General features: G+C 42.7%; 1 protein-coding gene across 1 annotated transcript in view; it reads right to left on the bottom strand.

Annotated features, from left to right (window-relative positions):
- Positions 1-7,296: 7,296 nt before the first annotated feature.
- Positions 7,297-20,785, bottom strand: part of LOC140391700 (beta-1,4-galactosyltransferase 3-like) — a 101,112-nt gene continuing 87,623 nt past the window's right edge. The window contains exons 4-6 of the mRNA XM_072476463.1: positions 11,358-11,480; positions 10,530-10,634; positions 7,297-8,073 (exon numbers count right to left, since the gene is read on the bottom strand). Of these exons, the coding sequence (XP_072332564.1) occupies positions 7,920-8,073; positions 10,530-10,634; positions 11,358-11,480 (382 nt within the window). The 3' untranslated portion in view covers positions 7,297-7,919. The remainder of the gene's footprint in view (positions 8,074-10,529; positions 10,635-11,357; positions 11,481-20,785) is intronic.

The following is a 20,785-nucleotide window of genomic DNA, read 5'->3' on the forward strand; positions in this document are numbered from 1 at the left end:
GGCCGTATGCAGATCCGGCCTGCCAGATAGTGTCCCCCTGAGCCCCCCATCAGTTGCCCCAGCCTTCGCGGAAGACCCCCAACCAGCAGCACGGCTCCCACCCGACTGTGGCGGCATTGGACACTATCCGCAGCCGCCACACCGGATTCCCGCACGGCTGACACCAGAAGTGAACCGCGCGTCATGAACTTGGCCCATTGGGGGCGGAGCATCGGGGGCGGGCCTTCAGGTGATGTGTTGAGGTCGTCCCAATGGGGTGTGGCGTGACGCCATTTCGGAGGGTGCGGAGCATACAAAACCTGTGTCAAACAGGCGCCGCCCACGATTTCATTGTAAAAAGGGTTTCTCCGCCTGATCAGCGATTACAAAATCTTTGGGGAAAGGAGAATCTCGCCATTGTGTTTGCAGATATCAAAATTAAATCCTACTTGTCTGGTGTACTTGAGAAAATATTTAATACAGCCCTAGGATTTCATCCTTCATTCTTAATTCTGGGGCTCTCAGATAGTAATAAAATTTTAAAAAATAAAAATATTTAAGACTACCCAATTATTATTTTTTTTTTTAAATTTTAGCATAGCCAATCGACCTAACCTTTAGCATAGCCAATCTACCTAACCTGCACATCTTTGGGTTGTGTGGGTGAGATCCACAGACACGGGGAGAATGTGCAAACTCCACACAGACAGTGACTTGGTGTCAGGATTCAACCCGTGTCCTCTGCACCGTAGGCAGCACTGCTAACCAATGCGCCATCATGCCGCCCTAGGTAGAAATAAAATTAACACTTAGAAAAGGTTGTGTAATATACTAACATTTGCAGCACAGAAGAATATCCTCTACTTCTGGATTAACAATAAACCTTCAATTCAGAATTGGCATAAAGTCACAGAACGTATCCCAATGGATTTCCTGACCTGTATCCTCCGATCAAAATCGGATGCATTCCAGAAAGTATGGGGCCCCTATCTCAAATATATAGGTTCCGTAATGTCTGACTTTCTCCTGCAGTTTTCCACAAGCAATGTAACCCTGCCTGTAACATGCTGAATGCGAAGGTGTGCACCATTTTGCCATGTTTTCATGGTTTTATCCTTTTTCCCCCGTCATCCACTTGCTGGTCTTTTGAATTTTTCTTTTTGTATAATTAGAAGCACTGAGAATAATGATTAAGCTGCACCAACTACATTGGTATCCTCCTGTCTTTTTCAATATTCATATGGTGACCAATTTTGAGGGTTTGTTGCATTAATTGTAAAAATGGAAAAACTCTTCAAAATATATTTTAAAAAGATGCAAACATCCAAATTTGGGAGGCACTTCCTCAGTTGTATGGTCTCTTTCAAGTCTTCCCAATAATTCATTTTATCCCCAAATTTCTCTGCATGTATTCTCAATGTTGTCCTTTTCTCTGGCACTCTACAAAAATACAGAATACATGTGATTCTGATTAAAGTTACATGAGAAATAGTTGAAAAATGTTCTAAAGATTTTATTCTTAAATGTAAGAAAATGATCCAGAAACACACTGCTACTGTGTGTGCTTTCTGCCTTCCCCAAGGACAATACTACAAAAGAAATACATATAATAGTACAAAAGAAATATGCAGAAGTGTTAGATTGTCAAGTTCAAAACTTTTTTTAAAAAAGGCCATTAGAGCAATTTTCACAATATCAAAGCCAGGATATAACAAGGTTTTCCAAACAACACCATCACATTTATTTAAAATGAAAAATCAAGTACTTAAACAAGAATGGATTTATTCCCAGTGACCAAAAAAATTAAATGCTTCAGTGACCCAGACACAGCAACTCAATTACAAGCACCATTGACAGTTTGTTATGAGACCTAGTGGTCACTAACAATAACACAGACCACTCTGCATCGGACATTTTACAATGTAACAAAATCTAATACTTAAAATGGCATTAGATACACCAAGGTTGTAAATGAAAATACTTAAAAACAAGCTGTATTTGCAGCGTTGTATACAGTAGCATTTGCTTACAAGCACTGTAGAATATTGATCATCAGCCTGGTTTCACGACTCTCCGATGCACTTCAATAAATATAACTAGCTCAATAAGTAATTTCATCAAATTTTGTACATCTCTTCATGGAATAACAATCAGGAAAAATACAAAATCTTAAAACTATATACACAGATAATTCATATGTACATTACAGAAAATTAATTGATAAACTCGGAATATCACATTGGTGTTTCCAATTGTTTCTTAAATCTAATACAACTTGATTTCATAACTTATACACATGAAAAGGAAACGTTTAGAAAAGGAGAATACCAGAAAATATATTACTAGGATTGGATTATGTGTAACTACCAAAAACAAATCCTTCTCTAGAGGTCTAAAATTGGATCAGCCAATTATACTTATTGATGAGAGATTATTTTTATTAACAGAACCTATTTTCATGACTTGGGTCTGATAAAATAAATATGATTTATTAAATTGATTTTATGCTATGACTAGTCTTATCACATTTGGAATCAAAAATAGAACTTAGAGCACTTTCACAGTTTATAAAATATGCATGTTAAGGTATGAGACTTATTTACATCTACTTTTGAAAAAAAATGTTATGCATCCAAACACAAACAGCAATAGCAAATATCTTAGCATACATTTAACGTCATTTTTCTAGTTACTTTAAAAATCCTACACAGGTTATATAATAAACCTGTAGCATGTTTTGGGCATCAGCTGCTAACAAAGTTTACCTTTTAGGCAAAGGCATAACTACTACTTTATCAAAAACATTTTATCATAGATTTTCACAGTAAAATTAGAATCAGTTAAACCATTTTCAAAGCAGGGTTAAGTTAAAAAGAGAGTGCAATTCCCACTTTGCGTATATGTATAATATATTATATATTTACATATATATATAAAAATCAAAGCATGCTGGACGGGTACAGACCAATCAATATCTGACATTGGTCAATGATAAGAAGAACCTGCCCAAAATCTCAATTCACTTTCAGGTGCGTTTTCTAGCATTTTTGCTTCCTTTGAAACATACATATGCTTAAGTTCAGGATTTTGAATTTGTAATTCCCAAAGCTTTCCACCATTAGAGATTTCTTCAGAGAGCAGTGGAAGCTGGGTCATTGAATATATTCAAGTTTGAGTTAAATAGAGTTCTGATTTACTTGGGAGGGGTGCGTACACATGCAGTTAAGCGGAGTTAAGGCCACAATCAGGTCAGCCGTGATCTTGCTGAATGGCAGAGCAGGCTCAAGGGGACAAATGGTCTGCTTCTATTTTATATGTTCTTGGTCTTTGTAGGCTAATTGATAAATATTGGTTGTTATAATGGAATGTTGACTAATCATTGCATCATACACCTACCGATGGGAAATTAGATTAATGATATATTTGTATGTTGTAACTGTTCACCTCCATCCCCTCCCAAACCCAACGAATAAACAGGTCTCTTGAAATTCACTGCATTTAATCTGTGCATTGCTGAAAAAGGGAGACATTCTGTCAAGTATTTCATCTTGCACTCACGTCGAAAGCAAGAATCCCAAATTTGATAGGGAGCAACAATTTATGCTACTTGAGAAAAGACTGCTGATTAGTTGGCAAGTCGATTCTGATTGTCAAGGCATTGCCATTGAGAATGCACAAGGAAACACTTGTTCCCCATACTTTGGTTTAATTTAAAAAAAGACCATTTCCTTTTGCCTGCAATAACAGGTCCCCGTATAGGAATATGTGTAACTTCTAGCAAACGCAAGTAAGCTACATTGTCAGCCCAACTAATAATTTAAATTGGTTGTTAGTGTAATTCTTGGCACAATCTAGATTGTTCAGCGAGTTCAGCCCAATCGCATGATGGTACATAGAACATACAGTGCAGAAGGAGGCCATTCGGCCCATCGAGTCTGCACCGACCCACTTAAGCCCTCACTTCCACCCTATCTCCAGAACCCAATAACCCCTCCTAACCTTTTTGGACACCAAGGGCAATTTAGCATGGCCAATCCACCTAACCTGCACGTCTTTGGACTGTGGGAGGAAACCGGAGCACCCGGAGGAAACCCACGCAGACACGGGGAGAACTTGCAGACTCCGCACAGACAGTGACCCAGCGGGGAATCGAACCTGGGACCCTGGCACTGTGAAGCCACAGTGCTATCCACTTGTGCTACTGTGCTGCATCCAGATGGTAGCATCCAGTTAGCAAAAATAGGGCCCAAGCTTGAACAGGGCCAAAACAGGGCCAAAGTTATTCTGCAGGACAATGGCTACCCCAAGCAAATCATTTTAAAAAAAATATATGTTTTATTGAGATTTTTTTCCCAAACAACAATTTATCCCCTCTTACAAAGCAAACGCAACAATAACAATACAGAAATGTTTAACAATACACAAGTAACAAAACCCCTTTATCTTTGACCTAAACTAAACTAACCCCCCCCCCCCCCCTTCCCCCTGGGTTGCTGCTGCTGGTCATCTGTCTTCCCTCTAACGTTCCCCTAGGTAGTCGAGAAATGGCTGCCACTGCCCGGTGAACCCTTGAGCCGATCCTCTCAGGGCAAACTTTATCTGCTCCAGTTTAATGAACCCCGCCATATCATTTACCCAGGCCTCCAGTCCGGGGGGTTTCGCCTCCTTCCACATGAGTAGGATCCTGCGCCGGGCTACTAGGGACGCAAAGGCCACAACGTCGGCCTCTTTCGCCTCCTGCACTCCCGGCTCTTCCGCAACTCCAAATAGAGCTAACCCCCAGCCTGGTTTGACCCGGGCCTTCACCACCCGCGAAATCACTCCCTTCCAATACCCTTCCAGTGCCAGGCACGCCCAAAACATATGTGCGTGGTTTGCCGGGCTCCCGCCACATCTCCCACATTTGTCCTCCACTCCAAAGAACCCGCTCAATCTTGCTCCCGTTATGCATGCTCTATGTAGCACCTTAAATTGAATCAGGCTAAGCCTGGCGCATGAGGAAGAGGAATTTACCCTGCTTAGGGCATCAGCCCACATACCCTCCTCTATCTCCTCCCCTAGTTCTTCTCCCCAAGCAAATCATTGCTCGTTGTGCATCGCGCACATTAATTAACGGGACTAACGTCACTTTCAATCTGAAAACAGAAAAGCCTACCTCAAAGTACCGTGCATGAATAAGATGTCTGAAGCTAGCTGTTTTATCCTGCTCCAATGCAATGGCAGCACATGCGGTATTTTCAACTAACAGAATGCTGCCTTCAGGCCAAAAAGATGTTCTACCTATTTCACAAATTGAGTATTTTGATATATGAATTTCAGTGCTGGTGTGCTGCCAGGTACATAGGCCTTACATCCCAAAGACTGGCAGATTGTGTCAAACTGCACACCTCTTGGCTGTTAGCAATAGGCACAGTAGTGATCATAATCAACCTGTGCTTGCAAAATTTAGAACATGAGGTCTAACATTAGATGTATTTCTGCATTTGAACAGCATTGGCTGAACAATCCAGAATATGCTATGAATTTTATACTAACAACCAATTTAAGATAATTGGTAGGGCTCGCAATGTAGCTCACATTAGCTTGCTAGAAGCTGCATATATTCATATGCATATTCATATTCATATGCAGGGACCTGTCCTCTAAACAAAAGAAATAGTTCCCTGGTGCATTCCCCATGGAAACACCTCCGCTTATTTGCCAACCAATCATCACCCTTACCTCATGCAGCATAACTTGTTGCTCCCTTTAAAATTTGGTATTCTTGGGTCTGTCTGGATAAGTCCAAGACGGAAAGTTTTGACAGCATGTCTCCTTTCTCAGCAATACTCAAGCTCTATACTACTATATAAATAGATGCAATTTGTGTTTGCATGAGTATTATAGAAAAGGCACATACGATCACACTTTGGAAAGGACATCAAGACATCGAAAGGGTGGAGAGGCAAATGGTACCAGGGATAAGTGGTTTTGCTATCTCGAGGAACACAAGAGACGTTGGCATTATTTTCCTTCAATCAGAGAAGGTTAAGGGGAAATGTATGATGTTCAAAGTTGAAGATTTTTCATTGATTGCATGGAGAGAAACTGTTTACAGTGACAGGAGTCAGTACCAAATGACACAGATTTAAGACAGATGGCACAAAAGGCAGAAGAAAATTATTTTACTCAGCAAGCTACGATATGGAATGCTTATCAGGTTCAATAATGAATTGGATTTAATACTGAAAAGTAAAAATTTATCGGGTTTTGGGGGAAAGATCAGTGGAGGAGATCTAATCAATAGCTCTTCCAAGTAGTGAGGGAGGCATAGTGGGCTGAAAGATCTCTTTGTGCTGTATCGTATGTAGAGGTATCTCAAATACTAATAATTACAAGACAGGTCTTTAGTTCATTTGTGAATGAGACGTGCCTGTAATTTTAAGTGGTCAATGATTTTAGCTATTTTCAGCTTTCACTTATATGAGGTTTAGCACAACAGAAATAGTTATACTGTTGCACTAAAAAATCAATTCCATGCATGCAAATGAAAGTTTTATGAAACTTAAACTAAACTATGTGATTTCAATCAGGTGTTACATTAGTTTGTGCATGATAGCACGTAGATACGTGATCAGCTCATTCATTATACAAGTTCTTAATTTCAGCCATTTTGCTAGTACAAGTCTTGTTTTAAGAAAGGGATCACTGAGTAATACTGAAGGCCAGCCAGGCAGTAGTCAGTTGCTGTAGAGGGTACTGTAAGAACACTGGAATGAGACAACTGAAGCATTAAAAAAACACAATAGTAAATGAGGCTTCAAGTGAAATTGGGAAAGATTTTGTGGGGATGAGAAGCAGAGGATCTCCAAGACTACAAATATTCATCCCAAAAGAACGCGACAAAATTAAAGTGGTGACGATTATTTCAGCACTTTCAAAATTGTGTTGAGCACAGAGTTCTATTTAATAGCTCACTGAAAAAGTGAATAGTAGAAAGTACAAAATAAATGCTCAATATACATTTGTAGACAGAGTGATGATACAGCCTGACTGCAATCAGGTTTAAAACGATGCACAACATAATGCAAGCAACGTGTCAGTTACCAGAGCAGTCACATGCTTTAAAAAATACTCAGCAATTGTGGGTTGAAACATCCATAGAACAAGATGGTAGTAAATTAACTTAACAGACTGCATTGCTTCCATAGTGCAAACTAGACAATGCTGATAAATGTACAAGTTTGAGCATATCTGGCATATTGAACTAGCATAATCCATTTCATGTGTATAAGCAAATTACAGTAATAATTAAATCATTAGATTGTAGCAGAATCATGAGCAAAATGAAACCCTGAGGCAATACTTTAATATGTGCAATTAGAAAAATAACAGGACCATTTAGACCTTAAATTCTCTGTACAGAACATTAGAATTTAACTTCAAGTGTAGATTTATTAACTGTATTTGGTTCTTGAAATTATTTTACTAGGATGCAACACAGGCACCACAATTTGTAAGTCAACCACACATATTGCCATGGGTTTAATAACATAAATAACCTGTCACGGTTTAATAATACAAATAACCCATTTCAAAGGCCTCATTCTAAACATCACAATGTAAGTTCTTAAATTTCACTCATAGTATTGTGTAACTATTAACACCCAAGTGACAACAGGAAAGAAACAGTAATCTCTCAACACATTGTCTGAGTTACTCAAGGATAATCACAGATGGAGTAGAACTGAAGTGTGAAAGTTGTGGAAATCATACTTGAGAATTTTTTTTTTCATGAGTAAAAGATAGCAGCAATTAGGTTATATCTTTGTCTTTCTGATAGGGTTTTTAATTTGTACATTTCTTCAGATTTATTTTATACCCAATAACTTGCATTTGCAAGTGTGTCCTTAAGACAACACCTTGAACCATATATTGACTTTTAAAGAGACAGACATTTGTTAATTGACTTTTGCCTGTACGTTTGGACTGTTCCCAAAGTCCACAGTGATGTTGGTGTACAAAGGAAATTCTTCCTTGTGAAGTAAATTGTAGTCTATGGAATTCATCCCATCGGATCGCCATGACCGGGATACCTTTACTACCATGTCAAATCTGTGAAGTAATCATCAAGTTTTATTGAATGCAGTGGTTTAACTGGAGATAAAAAGTAAAACATTCTGCCTTTTCTCCCAAATGTCTCTTTCAAATTAGGCATTTTCCTTTTGTAGCCATTGTCACTCAACTATACAAACGCTTAAATGGAAATGAAAACTCTTGGCAGAGTTCTATTAACTGTATCAATTCATAGTGGTGTGTCTGAATTAATAACAGGACTTTCAAGCAGGTCCTTTCCCAAACAGCAAATGAAATGAAAATCGTTTATTGTCACAAGTAGGCTTCAAATGAAGTTACTGTGAAAAGCCCCTAGTCGCCACATTCCGGCGCCTGTTCGGGGAGGCTGGTACGGGAATTGAACCGTGCTGCTGGCCTACCTTGGTATGCTTTCAAAGCCAGCGATTTAGCCCTGTGCTATACCAGCTCCTATTGTTTCATAATCCCTTAAAATCTAGATCCAACTCGACATACAAGATCTGGGATAGGGAGGGGGTTTGAGAGGTTTAGAGATTTGTTCAGGGAGGGTAAGTTTGCTGGGCTGGAGGAGTTAGTGAAGAAGTTCCAACTCCCGGGAGGGAATGTTTTTAGGTATTTGCTGGTGGAAACCTTTTGATTAACGAACTCGCTTTGTTTCCTCGGTTGCCGGCGGCTTCATTTATTGATAAGGTGCTATCGCTTGATGAGACAGGGGAAGGGAGGATATCAGACATATATGGGCAGATGATGGCTATGGAGGAAGTAAAGTGGAAATTGGGGGGGGGGGGGGGGGGGGGTTGGGAGCAAAGAGCTGGATTTGGTTTTGGAAGAGGGGGTATGGAAGTGAAATTCTACATAGGGTTCACCTTCTCGGGTGCCTGGTTAAGTTTGATACAGTTTAAAGTGCTGTATAGGGTGCGCTTGACCAGGGCAGATACGAGTAAGTTCTTCTCAGGTATAGAGGGTAGATGTGAGCATTGTTCGAGGCGACCGATGAACCACTCACACATGTTATGTTTTGGTCTTGCCCTAAGCTGGTTAAGTTTGGGGTTTCCTTCTTCGAAACAATGTCAGGAATTTTGGGAGTTAGAGTGGAGCCCTGCCCAATGGTGGCGATCTTTAGAATGATGGACTTGCTGGGACTGCAGGAGGGGAAGACGGATGATATCTTGGCCTTCGTCTCTCTAATAGTCCGGAGCCAAGTCTTGCTTGGATGGAGGGCATTGGTGCCGCAAAAGGCTTGGTTGGGGGATATTTTGGAATTCCTGCATTTGGAAAAGATCAAGTACGCCATAAGGGGATCGGAGGAAGGGTTTTACTCTGGATGGCTGCCGTTCATTACCTTATTTAAAAAGCTGGTTTTCGTCAGCAATTGTTTGGGGGGGGGGTACTTTTATTAAAATTGTATACATTTATTTGACTATTCCCTATGTTATAATTGAAATTTTTCTGAACGAAAGTATTTGTTTTTAAATCTAGATTCAAACTCCGTGGTCTCTTGTGTTTTATTTGTTCATAACCGTTTCCTTTAAAGTAAAGGAGAAAGTCAATTTTAAATACTAGCTCGAGTCCAGACTTAATGTTTGCAAAGTCTCATTATAGTTACCCAAAAGGTTTTAAGAGTGACATGAGAGTTAAAGCTGGGAAAAAAATTCTGGTTGCCAATGTGAAAGGAATGATCAAAGTGAGCATTTTTTTGTTTCTCTGCCCATATGACTAGAACAAATTACGGCCTCTTCAACTGGGTACAAAATGCACCATGCCGTAATCTCATGTTAACAAGTTGTAGATGATAGGAAAAACAAAAAACTCTCAGAGCAAACGTTCATAGATTTCATAGAATTTACAGTGCAGGAGGCCGCCATTTGGCCCATCGAGTCTGCACCGGCTCTTGGAAAGAGCACCCTACCCAAGGTGCACACCTCCACCCTATCCCCATAACCCAGTAACCCCACCCAACACTAAGGGCAATTTTGGACACTAAGGGCAATTTATCATGGCCAATCCACCTAACCTGCACATCTTTGGACTGTGGGAGGAAACCGGAGCACCCGGAGGAAACCCACGCACACACAGGGAGGATGTGCAGACTCCACACAGACAGTGACCCAAGCCGGAATCGAACCTGGGACCCTGGAGCTGTGAAGCAATTGTGCTATCCACAATGCTAACGTGCTGCCCCAAAGGTACTCAACAAAATATTACATCTCCTTAACTACTCTAATCTAAGTTACACTGCCACACTATTTTATTTCATCCTGTCTCCCTGCCCCACCACTGAATGCTGTTTATGCTAATCTGCACCCTTCAAATGCCTAACTAAACAGACATTTAAACTTTTAAAAAATCATGATCAAAAAACAAAAAAAACAATACTGCTTTTCAGAGAATGTATTTTAAATCTCAATTAATATTTAAAATTCTGTAGTTATTACGGTGAAGTTTGATTTATAAATTAAAACCGCTTCTGAAAATACCTTTTTTCATTTTTTTCATTACCCACATCCATATTGTGAGAGATCATTTTGTAATGTCCAAGCGAGAGGGGAGTTCGAATGATCTTCATTCCTGCTAAATAAATTCTAAATAAAAAGTTGAAAAAACTTTAAGACCCATTTGCAGAAGTTCTTCAAAAGCTAACAAACCTTAAATGGTTCCAATCACATGATCAAACTAATTATTGGCAACCTTTAGCCCAACAGTGTCCATGATGTTTGCTTTTGAGAGCTGCTTGGGATGTATATGAAACCGCAAGGGCATGATAAAATTGTTCCCATTAATTTCCATGAATGTTTGCGGCTTTAGACAGATATTAAGACAGAGATAGATAGATTCTTGATTAAAAAGGGTATCAGGGGTTATGGAGAGAAGGCAGGAGAACGGGGATGAGGAAAATATCAGCCATGATTGAATGGCGGAGCAGACTCGATGGGCCGAGTGGCCTAATTCTGTCTCTATGCCTTATGGTCTTATATTGATATTCAGATTTAGGATTTAACTACCTCTGACTAAATTAGCAAATCCTCATACCAACAAAGTCTCAAAGGAAACAAACATGAAACATTAGTAAAGAACAACAATATTAGTACAGAAAGAACAATATTGGCAAGATTTCATGGTTCAGACTGTCAGTGGTCATCAGTTGTTCGTGCATAATAAGCCAAATCTTGGCCTGGGGTTCTATTTAACCATTTGTTAATCTTGAATCCAAATCTACAGGGCTCCATTGGAATACAAACTTTACAAAAAATCAAGCCATGCGCAATTCATAAACATTATATAAGAGGTTAATGAAGAAGTCGTACCTAGCAGATATGTCATCATCTTCTCCACCCCAACCCCAGTATGTGTTTGGGAAACCATTAATCCTCAAGTACTGATCAGGAGTCAAGGCTGAAACACCACCAAAATACGTCTTATACGGTAGCCTAGAAGAAACAAAAATATGCATCACTTGGGAATTAAACTTTAAAGTAAATTGAAAACCATGCCTATTGCTTCTGTGAAGATGCTTTATAGATATCCTACAATTTGATCCAACATGCAGCATTCTATTCATAAGTGCATTGGACATGTAAAAAATGCAAAGTAATTTAGTCATTTGTAATGAGTTTAGATATATTGGAGAGGTTTACCATAATCTTTCAATGTCTATAGATAAGAGATAATTGGAGAGCAGCAAATATGACACTCTTATACAAGATGAGGTGTAAGGATATTCCTACTAACTACAGGTCAGTCTGTTTAACTTCAGTGTTGTGCAAAGGTGTAGGAATATAACCAGGGGAAAAATATAAACAGGCACTTGGGAGGGGTTTGAGCTAATATTTATTTACTTTATTCAGTTTATGGATGTGTGTGTCGTTGGCTAGGCCAGCATTTATTGCCATCTCGATTGCCCTCGTGGTGGGGGTGAGCTGCTTTCATGAACCGCGACAATCTATGTGGTGCAGGTATAGCACAGTGCTGTTAGTGAGGGAGTCCCATGATCCAGTGACAGTGATAGATTTCCAGTCTTGGTATACGCGGATCACCGCGTTCTCCCACTTACTGCTCCGAGTTTTCTTTGCCCATCTAAGGACCATCTCTCTATCCTTAAAACGGAGGAATCTCACCACTATGGCTCTAGGAATTTCTCCTGCTCTCGGTCCTCGCGCCATCACTCGGTATGCTCCCTCCACCTCCAGCGGACCCGCTGGGGCCTCCGCTCCCATTAACGAGTGCAGCATCGTGCTCACATATGCCCTGACGTCCGCTCCCTCCGCACCTTCAGGAAGACCAAGAATCCTTAAGTTATTCCTCCTCGCGTTGTTCTCCAGCACCTCCAGTCTTTCCACACATCGTTTATGGTGTGCCTCGTGCATCTCCGTCTTCACCACCAGGCCCTGTATGTTGTCCTCATTCTCGGCAGCCTTTGCCTTCACGACCCGAAGCTCCAGCTCTTGGGTCCTCTGCTCATCCTTTAGCCCTTCAATCGCCTGTAATATCGGGGCCAACAGCTCCTTCTTCATTTCCTTTTTGAGTTCTTCCACACAGCATTTCAAGAACTCTTGTTGTTCAGGGCCCCATGTTAAACTACCACCTTCCGATGCCATCTTGGTTTTTGCTTGCCTTCCTTGCCGCTGCTCTAAGGGATCCACCGCAATCCGGCCACTTTCCCCTCCTTTTTCCATCCGTATCCAGGGAGGATTCCCTTCTGGTTTACCGCACAGTGTTTTTAGCCGTTAAAAATGCCGTTGGGGCTCCTATTAAGAGCCCAAAAGTCCGTTCCACCGGGAGCTGCCGAAACGTGCGACTTAGCTGGTCATCGCCGCACCCGGAAGTCGACAGTGATAGATTTCTAAGTCAGGATAGTGAGCAACCTGGAGGGAAACCTCCAGGTGGTGGTGCTCCCATGTGTCTGCTGCCCTTGTCCTAGATGGTAGTGACCGCGGGGGTTGGAAGGTGCTGCCGAAGAAGCCTTGGTGAGTTACTGCAATACATAGTGTAGGCGGTACACACTGCTTTCAACATTCAGTGGTGATGAGAGTGAATGTTTGTGTAAGGGCTGCTTTTTCCTGGATGATATTGAGCTTCTTGAATCTAGTTGATGCTGCACTCATCCAGGCAAGAGGAGAGTACTCTGATTCGTAACGTGTGCCTTGTAGATGGTGGACAAGCCTTGGGTAGTCAGGTGAAGAGTTATTCACTGCAGGTTTCCTAGCTTTTGACCTGCTCTTGTAGCCACAGCATTTGTATGGCTAGTCCAGTTCATTTTCTGATCAATGGTAACCCCGCAGGGTGTTGACGGTAGGGGATTTAGCGACCGTAATGCCTTTTGAATGTAAAGAACAATGGTTAGATTCCCTTGCTGGAGATAATCATTGCCTGACATTTGTGTGATGCAAATGCCACTTGTCAGCCCAAGCCAGATAGAACTAAGATGATCAACCTTCAACCACCATAACCATCTTCCATTGTGCCAGGTATGGCTCAACTAGTGGATGATTCCTGAAAGGGTTAAAAGTTGGTTAAAGGTTATACAAGCTAAGAATCACACAAGCTGCTAAATTTGCAGACAGAAAACAACGAGAAATCCCTGCCTGCATCTTACCTAGAGCCCTCCAGCCCCACCGGTGCCTCCAATGCCTCCCACAACTCGCCCCAACCTGAGAGAACACCAAGCCTTCCAAAACCTTCACCATCTCCTGCTCATCCTCTGGCAGCTACGACTTGTAAAGCTCCTCATAAAATGAGCAAAACACCTCATTAACTTTCTCTTGGGTAGTGACAAACCCACCCCCAGGTTCCTACTCCTGCACAATCTCTCTGGCAAGCTTCTTGCTGCTTTAACTGATGCACAGCCTTCTCTCCAGACTCATACACCGTTCCTTTAAGCATCGCAGTTGTCACACCACATGGCCCGTGGACACTAGGTCAAGCTGCATTTGCAGCTTAGTCCTGCATGCCAAGAGCTCCGCTGTTGGGTCACTCGCATACTCCCCATCTACATCCAGGATCTCATCCATTACCTCCTGACACTCCCGCCTGTTCTCCTTATCTATATATGAGATGGTCTTCACCCTGATCACCACCTTTAATGCCTCTCAGATAAAGAGGGTGAGACAATCCCATTCAACATAGTTCTTTATGGCCCCTGAAATCTTTGCACAGAACCCAGATCTGATAACAGTCCCATGCCCAGCCTCCACTCTAAGTCCTGTGACCAGCCCTCCTCCAACTTTAGGTCCACCGTTTGTGGCCTGTGGTTTGAAATAACCACCGTTGAGTACTCCTTACTCTTCACCCCAGGTAGCAAGTTCCTACCCACAACAAAAAAAATTGATACGTGACTAGAGCTTATGTACCAGCAAACCTCCCCACCCCTCCCCCCCCCACCCGGGGTGCATGAACCGCTGCGGATCCACTCCTCCCATCGCTTCCATAAGTGCCTTTAACAACTTCGCTATCCCCGAATGAATCAGTGATCTGGGTCTGGAGCGGTGCAACTTCAGATCCAGAACGCAACTAAAATCCCCCTCACCCACGTTCCCTCCAACGTTCCTGCCACTATCACGAAGTGCTCCCCCAGAGCAGCCATCACTGATCACTGCACCCGGCTGAAAAAGAACAATCCTGCTAACCAGATCAGCCTCCCCTGCTCCCCCCCCCCCCCTTTCCCCCACCCCATGCCCTGCTGTCAAACCCAGAGTGGAAACCTGACTCACCCAGGCTTTCTGCAACCCGGTCTGGTCCCGTACCCACAGGGGAGTTTCTTGTAGGAACACCACATTGGCACCCAGACCTTTTAAATGTGAAAAAACCCTCGCTCTCTTCACAGGCCCACTGCAAGCCCCGCATGTTCCAGGTGATCAACCTCATTGGGACCTCACCCCCCCTGAAGTCAGCCATTTCCACCATGTGCAATATCCCATCCCAAATTCCTGGGTCCCAGGCCCATCTAAGATCGCTGCCTGCCCCACCCCCAGAATGAGACAAAGAAAAGCCCCTGGTCGCAGTTAGTTTACCACCCCCCCCCCCCCCCCCCCCCGCACAAACAAATCCGATCCACACTGCCTGGTGCCACATGCTCTCCCATCACAACCCAATTGCTGGAATAATTACACTCCTTCCAACCTGGCCCAACAGGACACAACTCTTCTTCACCCTGTTGAATGCCGCATGCCTCTTCAACAATTCAGCATCAATGTCTTGATATATTTGGACCGTATTACTGTCTCTCCCACCCCCGAAAAGCCGAGGAAACAATTTAAAAAAAAATACTGGGTCAGCTTCAGGACCTCCGCTCCCTCGTGGGATCCCCATCACGAGCAAAGTGGCTCCCAGTGTCCCATTAACATATCCCCTCAAACAACAGCCAATACATCCCTTCTCCCCCCCCCCCACCCCCAAGCAATACCCAAACACGTTCGGCAAATCCCTCTCCCTACAAGGGTGAGGATGAGTCGGCTCTTTGAGGGGGTAGAAGATGTGTGTGAACGCTGTGGGAGGGGGAGGGGGGGGGGGCGCAAACCACATTCATATGTTTAGGTCCTGTCCAAAGCTGGAAGATTACTGGAAGGAGGTGTTTAGGGTATTCCTCTAAAGTGGTGCACGTGAAACTGGGCCCAGGCTCTCAGGAGGCCATATTCGGGGTGTCGGATCAACAGAGGTTGGAAATGGGCACGGAGGCAGATGTAGCCTTCGCCTCGTTGATCGCCCGAAGGCGGATACGGTTAGGGTGGAGATCAACCTCTCCATCCTGTGCCCTGGCGTGGCGGGGGGACCTGCTGGAATTCCTGACACTTGCAAAGGTCAAATTTGAACGTAGGGAAGGATGGAGGGGTTCTACAATTCATGGGCGTTATTCATTATGCATTTTGAGAATTGGATCACATCGAACATTTGGGGGGGGGGGGACTGTACGTGTTATTGGTGGCTATGGGCGATTCCTGATTCCTTTTTGTCATTTGTTTATGCGGGCTAATGTCTGGGGTTTGGTGGGAGGATGGGATGGGATGTTATTGATATGGGGATTGACATTACATTTGTTACTGATTGTTCATTGTTGGGTGTAAACCTGGGAGAAAATGTGAAAAAGGAGAATAAAAATATATATTTTTTAAAATCCCTCCCCCTCCAAGAGAAAAAATAATCCCACATAGGGACACATACCCATTCCCTATTGCAAACACACCCCTCCCCAACAAAGCAAAAGTGAAACAGTGGTCAACACAACAGCATAACTACATCATACAAACACTCCCCTTCATACACAGATGTGGAGTTGCTGCCATTGGGCTGGGGTGAGCACAGTAAGACGTCTTACAACACCAGATCTAAGATCTCTGGATCTGTAAAGACTTAATTACCTGCAAATGCTCGCATTCGAAGTATCAGCTTGCATCTTTGACTTTGTCTCTATGTATGTTTCTGGAACCTGCATCCTCATTCACCTGAGGAAGGAGCAGTGCTCCGAAAGCTAGTGATTTGAAACAAACCTGTTGGACTTTAACCTGGTATTGTAAGTCTTCATACACAAGAGTTCAAAATAGTCTTCTTCACAGTGGTCCTAACTTCCTATCTCAGGTGAAGCTCCCAGCTTGCTCCAGTGTGTCAAAAAAATGGTGCTTTGAATCCATTGTAACCTGGAGCCGCGCTGGGTACAGCACCCATAAACCTCATGCCATTATAAAATACCTTCACCCTGTTGAATGCCGCATGCCTCTTCAACAATTCAGCATCAATGTCTTGATATATTTGGACCGTATTGCTGTCTCTCCCACCCCCGAAAAGCCGAGGAAACAATTGCTAAAAAAATACTGGGTCAGCTTCAGGACCTCCGCTCCCTCTGGCAGCCCCACCAACCTGAAATTTAACTGCCGTGACCTATTTGAGGTCCTCCACTTTAAGTCTTAGGCCTTTATTACTTTCCACCACCATCAGCAACTCCGCTTCCACTGAGGCAAACTGATCATCGTACCTCAATAAGGCCTCCTCTACCCCTTTCAGCGTCTCACCTTGTGCCTTCACTACGTTCGAAGTTCACACTAACTGTTCACGAATCTGACCCAAAGCGTCTTCAACAGTGGCTTTGAAAGATTCTTTAATTTCCTGGCCCTGCCGTCACTCGAACTACTTGTGCATTTGCTTGCCGAACCTTTCAAGCTTCAGCGCCATTACCATGGCCAATGTGTCTAATGTTATGGGCATGGCGACTATCTTGCCTGCTTCACCTTCCTTCGACGGTCTTCCCTTTTAATATCAGGCTTTTTTTGTCGACAATTTTGATATTCCGAAGGAATATCATTATTGGGCAGCACGGTAGCATTGTGGATAGCACAAATGCTTCACAGCTCCAGGGTCCCAGGTTCGATTCCGGCTTGGGTCACTGTCTGTGCGGAGTCTGCACATCCTCCCCGTGTGTGCGTGGGTTTCCTCCGGGTGCTCCGGTTTCCTCCCACAGTCCAAAGATGTGCGGGTTAGGTGGATTGGCCATGGTAAATTGCCCATAGTGTCCAAAATTGCCCTTAGTGTTGGGTGGGGTTACTGGGTTATGGGGATAGGGTGGAGGTGTGGACCTTGGGTAGGGTGCTCTTTCCAAGAGCCGGTGCGGACTCGATGGGCCGAATGGCCTCCTTCTGCACTGTAAATTCTATGAAAATGCTATGAAAGAGCTCACCTACTTAACTCCCTGTGCTTGGGCGAGAAAAATTCCTGAGAAAAACAGGTACAAGGGATCAGATACAAAGGCCTTGCCGGGAGCCACTTTGTGCTACTTGTTTTTACATGATGTAACCGTAAGTCACAATATTGTCTTCTAATTTCAATTATCTTCTACAGCACAAAAATGATAAGGTATCTTCAGAAGAAAAAAATAAGGAATACAACCATCTCCAGACAAGCTGCTTGCGTTTCTCCCTTGGATATCCTCATGGCGAGAAGACTCATTAATTATTTTAACTGGAACAAACGACAAATAAAATAAAGTATCCAGAACAGTTTTCTCCCCATCCCCTAGCCGGGTCCCTTTCCACTAAAACAGTCCTTTAACCACAAAAATACCCTATTCATTCCCATCATGTAACAAATTAAAGGGTGAGGTAACATTCTGGAGCCAATAATGGACAACATATGAAGTCATGCCAATAGGTATATTTTGTGGCATTGTCATTTTTCTTTCTTTTTAAAAATTATATCGAGTACCCAATTCATTTTTTTCCAATTAAGGAGCAATTTAGTCTGGCCAATCCAGCTACTCTGCACATCTTTTGGGTTGTGGGGGTGAAACCCACGCAAACATGAGGAGAATGTGCAAACTCCACACAGACAATGACCTTGAGCTGGGATTGAACCTGGGACTTCGGTGCCGTGAGGCAGCAGTGCTAACCACTGCGCCACCATGCTGCCCACTTGTGGCATTGTCATAAAAGCATAATACATTTGGCAAACATTTGTGCTGTTAAGGGCCTAAGCTCTAAAATCCCCTCCCCAAATCTCGGATTCTCTATCCTTAAGACGCTCCTCAAAACCTACTTCTCTGATGAAGTTTTTGATCATCTGCTCCAAATTGCCGTACATGCCTGGTGACGATTGGATGTTAGGAAAATTACAGTGGGCAATTTAAGGGTTAAAAGCCTGGGGTTACAATGCGTTTGTTTAACAATAATTCCGTTAGCAAAGCCTGGGTGGTTTTAGCAGCCAGCAAGTGAAATTGGCACAGAAAACCACTATGCATTAGTCTGGGCTAATGCATAGTGGTTTGTCTCGGGAAGTCCTTAGGAAGTTAATCTGCTTTTGCAGCTTGTAGACATAGTGTTTTCAGCTTGGGGAGATGTGGTCATTTCTGGGTGGAGCTCAGAAAGGCAGAGGCAGTGAGTTTGGAGAAGCAGTCAGACACGAGCTGAGTTCTGATCTGTCTGACTGAGTCCACAATTCTTTCTAAGTAAGCGAAAGAAAGCGTACCATTATTTTAAAGCAGAGCCTTACAAGGCAGAGGCTGAAACAACCCAGTTCAAGCAGCTATTTGAAGATATTCAGCCACAGTCTGAAAGGTTCCAACGAGAGCCAAATTGGTTTTATAAAGCAAGTATTATCTATGGCCTGCTAATTTTAAGATGAATTAATAGCGGTCTTTATTTTCTTGTTCTTTAATTTAAAATTGTACAGTTGTATTAAGGGATAATTGTAAGCGGTCCTTTTGGGGGTGTTAAAAGTTAATATTGTATTCCTAATAAAGTTTTGTTTCAGAAATACCAAAGCCCAATTTTTTCACCGAATCACTCCTGGAGTGAATCATTCTGTCTGCGCAGTCTTAAATTAAACTAAAATATTGTGGTTTTGGTCCAGTATCTGGTCTGGGATCCTAATAAGCTCAGTATCAAGTTGAGTTGAATGATTTGGGATGCCGCACCCTTGTTAACTTGAGCTTCCCACTACTATGTGATACATCCATGTGATTTGAGCAGAGATAGAGATATACTTCCCAAAATATCGGAGTATTACAATCTACCGGTTTGATTCCAAATCATTCCTACTCTTCTGCAGCAGACCAGCTTCAAGGCCTTGAATGAGGTTATCAGTCATCCTGTTCAAGGTGCACACAGCTTCAATTTGATGCTGCCTCCAATATGCCTTGATGTATCATCAGATCAGATCATTTTTGTTTGGGTTGGTTTCCTTCAGTTGGCTTGGATTAGTTGTCGTGTTGGTTAACTGATCACAATTAGAGATGTTTCTCAACACATTGCTGATGGTTCTGAAACCCAGCATTTTCACCCATGTTATGTTCATGTTAGTTTACATACAGGGCTTTTTAATAGATCAAAGGCCATTGCTACTGGCCACAGGATTGACACCCGGAGGACTCAATTTAAGATAACTGTGAAAAGAACTGAAGGGGATAATATATGGTGTAAGAGTCCTTCCAATTAGTTCTCATTTATCCCTTTATTTCCCCTTTCTTTTAATTCTGCTTTTATATTTTTGATCCATAGATGATTTATGGACATATGGCTTTAAGGCAGCCCGCATCTTTAACTCAAACAGAAGGATCCAGAAATGCTGTACCGATTTAAATTGGTGATTGCAGACAGACTGCCACCAATGACAGAGATTGCTGGAATCAGTGATGGCTGTTTGATTGATTTGGCTGGCAGCCAATGAATTGGTCCAAATGGCTGTGTTCTGCCTGGTAACTGGTGGTGATTGGATCTGATCCCACTGGAATGTTTCAGAGCTTCAAAGGTTTAGGTTTTGGTTTCAGTTTGACTCCTGGCAGGCCTGAGGAAGGACTGGTGTCCTCTCCCTCTAGAAAGGCTGTGTTTCTGAACTGGCAAGGAGCCTAGATGAATCTGTGTACAGGAGAGCCGTTACAGGCTATGCAAGCAGAATCCAGAACCAACAAATTCTCTCTCCAGAAAAGGCAGATGTTTAGAAATAAACCACAAATTGAAAACAAAGTTTGATGTGAGGCAAAGAGGCCTTGCCAGGAAGATCTGTGAGCAATACATTTCTAAACTACAGAGAAGATGATCACAGGCTGCAAACCAAGCACTTTAATCAGCAAGTATGCTGTCAGCAAAACGTGCTAAATAACCATCATTGGAAGCAAAGACTCTTAGCTTTTGACCCTCATCCTTATTATTTTCAGCCCTCCCCCCCCCTCCTCTGTTTGGCTGTCTAGTGCATGAAGTTGGAGGATGGGGCAGTTAAAGGGGTAGTAGGTATTCGCTTGTTGTCATCCAGTTGTATT

The sequence above is a fragment of the Scyliorhinus torazame genome, chromosome 15 (assembly GCF_047496885.1).
Source record: "Scyliorhinus torazame isolate Kashiwa2021f chromosome 15, sScyTor2.1, whole genome shotgun sequence".
Lineage (NCBI taxonomy): Eukaryota > Metazoa > Chordata > Chondrichthyes > Carcharhiniformes > Scyliorhinidae > Scyliorhinus > Scyliorhinus torazame.